Source organism: Scyliorhinus canicula, chromosome 12, assembly GCF_902713615.1.
Source record: "Scyliorhinus canicula chromosome 12, sScyCan1.1, whole genome shotgun sequence".
NCBI classification, from domain to species: domain Eukaryota; kingdom Metazoa; phylum Chordata; class Chondrichthyes; order Carcharhiniformes; family Scyliorhinidae; genus Scyliorhinus; species Scyliorhinus canicula.
In genome coordinates this window covers 53,013,676-53,020,739 of record NC_052157.1, presented here as the reverse complement: position 1 = coordinate 53,020,739, position 7,064 = coordinate 53,013,676, and the positions used below count along the sequence as shown (strand labels likewise).

At 52.2% G+C, this 7,064-nt stretch overlaps 1 protein-coding gene across 1 annotated transcript in view; it reads right to left on the bottom strand.

Annotated features, from left to right (window-relative positions):
* LOC119974240 (NF-kappa-B inhibitor zeta-like) overlaps positions 1-4,062 on the bottom strand; it is a 40,852-nt gene extending 36,790 nt beyond the window's left edge. The window contains exons 1-2 of the mRNA XM_038813009.1: positions 3,958-4,062; positions 3,312-3,465 (exon numbers count right to left, since the gene is read on the bottom strand). Of these exons, the coding sequence (XP_038668937.1) occupies positions 3,312-3,465; positions 3,958-4,062 (259 nt within the window). The remainder of the gene's footprint in view (positions 1-3,311; positions 3,466-3,957) is intronic.
* Positions 4,063-7,064: the final 3,002 nt, after the last annotated feature.

The window sequence follows — 7,064 nt, the reverse complement described above, 5'->3', positions numbered from 1 at the left end:
TGAGAGAGCAGTTGCTGAAGATCAAGCACATGACCCTGCCAGTCGCGATTGAAACATGCACAGTGATGAGCACACTAAAAATTGCTATTCCCAGTACAAAACGGCTGAAAATGATAAACTAGCCTCCCACGAGACGGAGAGTGTGCAGGCCATCTCCCGGATGCAGCGCCTCAACATTGACGAAAGCGGCCATTTTGCACGCTCTTCCCAGGGCCCGACGCATGCGCAATGCGAACGGGATAACGAAGCGGCCGAAACCTGCACTGCGCAGGTGCAGACGTCTGAGAATCGCACTACGCATGTGCAACGATGCACGGAGCGTCAGGACACCGACGTCATGATGTGTTCAAACTGTGGCACCGCCCATTTAAAGAAACACTGCCCTGCAAGAAACAGACGCTTTTTAAACTGCGGGAAACCAGGCCACAATGCAGCCCTGTGCAGATCTGCACCACCAGTCAGGAGCCAGCGCTCCCAATTCCGACGACAGCGCATCCGGAGTGTGCAACAACGCTTACAGGATTCTGATCCAGGCAGTGCAACGGATTCAGATGATGAATGCCTAGACAACGTGTGAATATGCCACACCAGACACATTGAAAGTCCAATCAATCCTAGCTGTGGATTCCGAGGACGAATGGCGAGCAGTGATGAATGTCAACCACTGCCCCATCGTGTTCAAGCTGGATACAGGTGCCTCTGCCAACCTCCTCTCACAGGCAGACTTCAGACGCCGTGTACATGCCAACGGCCTAAAGTTAAACAGGTCCAAATGTTGTTTTGGCACATCGACGCTCAAGTTCCTAGGTGGCCAGATCTCACAGCAGGGTGTGCGCCCAGACACAGGCAAAATTAAGGCCATCGAGGCGATGAAGGGCCCTGAGGACAAAAAGGCAGTGCTGTGCTTCTTGGGTATGGTCAATTTTCTGGGCAAATTCATTCCAAATATGGCCACACATTCCACGGCCCTATGCAACCTGGTGAAAAAGTCAACTGCCTTTGAGTGGAAGGCGGCACACCAGACAGAGTGGCCGGAGCTGAAAGCCAAGCTCACCACTCCACCAGTCCTGGCATTCTTCGACCCAGACCGGGAGACAAAGATATCCACAGATGCGAGTCAGGATGGCATCGGTGCGGTGTTGCTTCAATGAGATGACACATCATCCTGGGCACCAGTAGCCTACACATCAAGGGCGATGACGCCCACTGAAACCAGATATGCTCAGATTGAGAAAGAGTGCTTGGGTCTTCTCACCAGCATCCTCAAATTTCATGATTATGTCTACGGCCTGCCGACGTTCACTGTCGAGACGGATCATAGGCCTCTGATCCACATCATCCACAAGGACCTGAATGACATGATGCCTCGGTTGCAGAGAATCCTGCTTAAAAATGGGAGGTATGACTTCAACTTGGTGTACACACCTGGCAAGGAGCTCATCATTGCTGATGCATTGTCCCGCTCCGTCACCTCGCCCAGTGAGCCGCTGGAGATCACAGGTGCAGCTGTGTGCTAGCACTCTCCCGGCGACAGATGAGAAGGTAGTTCCCACCCGTGATGAGACAGCCAAAGACCCCCCCCTTGCAGCGCGTCATCCACAACCTCACCAATGGCTGGCAGAAAGGGCAGTGCCCACAATTTTACAATGTGAAGGATGACCTGACGGTGATTGATGGTATCCTCCTCAAGATGGACAGGATTGTCATTCCGCTCAGTCTCCAGAGCTTGGTACTGCGCCAGATTCATGAGGGACACCTGGGCGTCGAGAATTGCAGACGCAGAGCCCGGCAGGCTGTCTACTGGCCCGGCATCAGCCAGGACATCATGAACATGGTCCTGAAATGTGCTACCTGTCAGCAGTTCCAGCCAGCGCAGAGCAAGGAGATGCTCCAACAACATGACATAGTAACCTCTCTGTGGTCCAAGTTTGGCATCGACCTCTTTCATGCGAATAAAAAGATATCCACAGATGCGAATCAGGATGGCATCGGTGCGGTGTTGCACCAGCGACTACGTATTGATCATTGACTATTTCTCGAATTACCCTGAGGAGCTGAAGCTCCCGGACCTCATCTCTCGGACCGTCATCCTGTAAGGAGACCTTCTCAAGGCATGGCATCCCAATCACCGTCATGAGCGACAATGGCCTGTGCTTAACCAGTCGAGAATGGTCCACGTTTGCCAGATCATACAATTTCCAGCATGTCACCTCCAGTCTGCACTCTCCGCAGTCCAGTGGAAAGGTCGAGAAAGGGGTGCACATTGTGAAACAGCTCACCTGCAAAGCCACGGACTCTGCTTTCGACATGCACCTTGCATTGCTCGCATACAGGGCGACTCCATTGTCCACTGGCATGTCGCCGGCTCAACTCCTAATGAACAGGGACTGGCGGACGACGCTTCCAGCCATACACCTGCCCAACCTGGATCACCTCCCGGTGCTGCAGAAGATGCAGCAGCTCAGAGACCGTCAAAAGCAGGACTATGATGCCCATGCCACCGATCTGGCCACCGTGCTATCCCCGGCAGACACTGTCAGGCTCAAGATACCGGATGGTGGGTGGTCTGCCCCGGCTGTCGTTCGACAGCCCTGGTCTTATGTTGTACGTATGGCTGATGGCTCCATCGTGCGAAGGAATCGATGGGCACTGCGCAAAGTTGCCTGTCCGCAACCACTTTCTCCTCCATTTCCATATGTTGAATTGCCACCTCCTGATATCTCGCACCACGAGGCCACCGGTCAGGCTTCCATCCCGCCTGTCAAGGCGCCGTCGTGCCCTCCGCCACCTCTCTGCCGGTCGACCAGGATCAGACGCAAGCCTCAGAGACTGGACTTGTAAACGTTTATTTTGTTTGCTCTGTTCTGTTGTCCTCCGTCAGTCACATTAGACAAACCCATTCACGTGGAAATACATTCACATGGGCCAACAAAACATAAAAAAGGGGAGATGTCATGATATGCAAACATGCAGCTGATGAACACATAGAATAGGACACGACCAATGAGCAGTCAAGACACTCAGGGGTGGTATCTCACTATAAAAGGGATGAGGCACTCACACCCTGCCTCTTTCCACAGACCAACATTTACAGAGTGAGCCAGGGTGTATCCTCAGCATCACCACCCAGCACATGGCTTAGAGCAAGGCTGGTTCAGTTAGACTGAGTTACTACATTTAGATTAGCAGAGAGTCGAACTCATTGAGAACTGTGCTAATAGTTTAATAAAATACATTGAACTCACTTCAAAGTCTAGAGCATCTTTTACTCAAAACTGCATCAAGTGGCAGCTTGTCTTATTCCAAATTACATAACACAACAGCTTGCAGACCACCGGAGCCGTGCCTCTGGAACCTCATCTGTGCTGCTGGAGAAGAGATGTGCAAGCAGCTCATACTGTTCGTCATCCATCTCCCCTTCCAGGTCATCACTTTCTGCATCATTGTCGACTGCAATGATTTCACCTGAAAAATATAACATCGCATACGGAATTATTTGTTCACGAAATAGAGTGCCAATTTCAAAATCAGCCTTTTGTTTGGCCACCAAAGCTTGGCTTAAAGTTCCACGCTGTGGAACTTCAGTGGGACTGAAGAAATTGAAGAACGATTCATTTGGTATAGTTCTTGGAGTGCTCTGACCCCTGTATTTTGGTTCTGTTCGGACTGTTCTCAGTTTACATTTTTTTCTTCCCTCCAGTCGATTGTGCAGCCTGTGCAGCCGATGATTTGTGGTTCAGCAAAGAACGATTTCAGCGGTCGTGAGTCCAACTGATGCACTTTAGTGATCATCTCATTAGTCCCGAATGTAAACTCCAGAGTGAAGCTCCACGGCTTCCCATGCTCTGTCCATTTAACATTCACATGCTTTAAAAGGGGTTGATCAGGATCTCGTATTGTGCCATTGAGCCTGTGCACGTTCTTCAAGACTGTCAACCAGAATTGCGGAATGCTTACCGGCAGTTCCACCCCTCCGTCTGGTTTGTCGTTCTTCACAAGGATTTCTTCTACGTCCTCATACACCGTCTTGCAGGGATCCACTGTGCTCAGATGACCAGTCATCTAGGATTCACAGCCACTCGACTAGATTCAGGGATTCACATGATTTTATTCCAAGTACTGAGTCCACATTCATGTCTACACTATGAAAGAGTATTGTGTGCTTCATGCCTGTCACTGAGAGCACTAGTTCACAAATATTAAAGGTCTCCATAGTTCTTGTTCCGAAATTTATTAGCAGCTCTGGCCGATCAACAAAGTTCCATTGCACGTTTAGCTTTTGCAAAGCATGTCGACTCATGAGGTTGGCCGTCGCTTTAGAGTCAAAGTCACAACGTATGAAAGCATCATTCAGCATCACCATCGATTTTAATTTAGATGTAAAGGTCTGCGGACAGTTCTTACTATCTTAAGTCTTTCTTAGGATTTTGTTTTCATCTTTATTTTTTGGACTCTTCTGGTTCCTTGCCATGACGAGATTGATGAAAAACTGTTCTTCAGTATTTATGTCATCAACTGCGAGCACCGCTCGTGCATGGTCCATGGTGGATCACGCAAAACATTGTTTTGCAAAGTGCCCAACACGGCCACACCTGGAACAAACTTTTCCAAAGTCCAGACTGTGGTAGTCGGTATTTGGGGTATTACGGTACCCTGAACAGACCATTGGTGTGGGAGGTACCTGAGACTGCTGTATCATTGATGAAGCTTGCCTGTTGGTTCCGCCCAATAAGGCGGAGTATAATAGCCCGTGTCTCCCCAGCAGCTGCATTCTGTACCTGCGCTGCTGGGGGAAACATCTAGTACAATAAAGCCTTCAATTGTCGTCCAATCTCTCTTCTGGAGATATTGATCGAGCATCAATTTATTGGACTAGATTTTAAAGAATGGAGCTCCGAATTAAGCCGGAGTGTCTGCAACTCAGCCCCCCGCGGCAAACGCAGCGGCAACCTTCAAACACTGGCTGGCGTGCTTCAACGGGTAACTCCAGACAGCCACAGCTACATCCACGGAGGACCAGAAGATGCAAGTTCTCCACTCGAGGGTGAGCCCAGAGATCTACACCCTCATCGAGGATGCGGACAACTTCGAGGCTGCGATGGCCCTGTTGAAAGGACACTATATTCGCCCAGTAAACCAGGTCTACGCCCGACATCTGCTAGCGACGAGGCGGCATATCCCCGGGGAATCACTGGAGGAATTCTACCGTGCGCCCCTGGTGTTAGGTAGGAACTGTGACTGCCCACAAGTTTCAGCCAGCAGCCACACAGAACTTTTGATCCGGGCTGCATTCGTTGCAGGTATGCTGTCCTCCCAAATCCGCCAGCGGCTGCTAGAGAAAGAGACACTAGGCCTCAAGGAGGCACGGGCCCTTGCTAGCTCCATGGATGTAGCCTCCCAAAGCGCCCGCGCGTAGGTCCCCGACCACGCGGCAGCTCCTTGGGCAGCGTGGAAGCCCCCCTGCGGCCAATCCGATGTATCCCCCAACCCCCCACAAGCTTGTGCGGCACGACTACCAGGCAACCCCGGGGAACCCCGCTGCTATATTTGCGGGCAAGCCAAGCACCCCCGGCGGCTCTGCCCGGCCCGCTCCTCCACCTGCAAAGGGTGCGGCAAAAAGGGCCATTTCGTGGCAGTATGCTAGGCCCGGGTCGCCGTGGTCTCCAGGGGTGAAATGGGACCACAACCCCGACCTTCTTCACGAGCCACATTCGGCCAGCGGGCGCCGCCATCTTCCTTTCCCAGAGCCATGTGTGGGCCCCGGGCGCCGCCATCTTGCTCCCCAGGGACCACGTGCGACGGATGGGTGCCGCCATCTTGCACACCCCCAGCCATGTGCGACCAGTGGGCGCTGCCATCTTGTCTGGAGGCTCAGGACCCCGATTCGGATGACCACTCATCGCCCGAAGAAAATCTCCAGCTTTTGCCACGACTTGCCTCGGTGACCCTGGACCAGTCTCGATCCCGAACGCTCGCGACGATTACCGTGCTCATCAATGGGCATAAATCATCCTGCCTGATCGACTCCGGGAGCACAGAGAGCTTCATACACCTCAACACGGTAAGGCGCTGTTCTCTTCCCATACACCCAGTTAACCAAAGAATCTCCCTGGCCTCCGGGTCTCACTCTGTAGAGATCAAAGGGTTCTGTGTAGCGAACCTCACGGTCCAGGGAAGGGAATTTTAAAATTTCCACCTCTACGTCCTCCCTCACCTCTGCGCTGCCACACTCCTCGGGTTAGATTTCCAATGTAACCTCCAAAGTTTAACTTTTAAATTCGGCGGCCCTATACCCCCCTTCACTGTCTGCAGTCGAGCCGCCTTCCCTTTTTGTGAACCTCACCCCGGATTGCAAACCCGTCGCCACCAGGAGCAGATGGTACAGTGCCCAGGACAAGACCTTCATTAGGTCGGAAGTCCGAGGTTACTGAAGGAAGGCATTATCGAGGCTAGCAACAGCCCTTGGAGAGCTCAAGGAGTGGTTGTAAAGACCGGGGAGAAGCAAAGGGTGGTCATCGATTATAGTCAGACCATCAACAGGTATATGCAGCCCGATGCGTACCCTCTCCCCCACATATCTGATTTGGTCAATCAGATTGCACAATACAAGGTCTTTTCCACGGTGGATCTCAAGTCCGCCTACCACCAGCTCCCCATCCGCCCTAGCGATCGCAAATACAATGCATTCGAAGCAGATGGGCGGCTCTACCACTTCCCAAGGGTTCCCTTCGGTGTCACAAATGGAGTCTCGGTCTTCCAACGGGGGATGGACCGAATGGTTGACCGGTACGGTTTGCGAGCCACGTTTTCGTACCTCGATAACGTCACCATCTGCGGCCACGACTAGCAGGACCACGACACCAACCTCTGAAAATTCCTCCAAACCGCAAAAGTCCTTAACCTAACTTACACCGAGGACAAATGCATGTTCAGTACCGACCGTCTAGCCATCCTCGGCTACGTAGTGCATGATGGAGTTATAGGCCCAGATCCCGAACGCATGCGCCCCCTCATGGAGTTCCCCCTCCCACACTCTTCCAAGGCCCTGAAACGCTGCCTGGGAT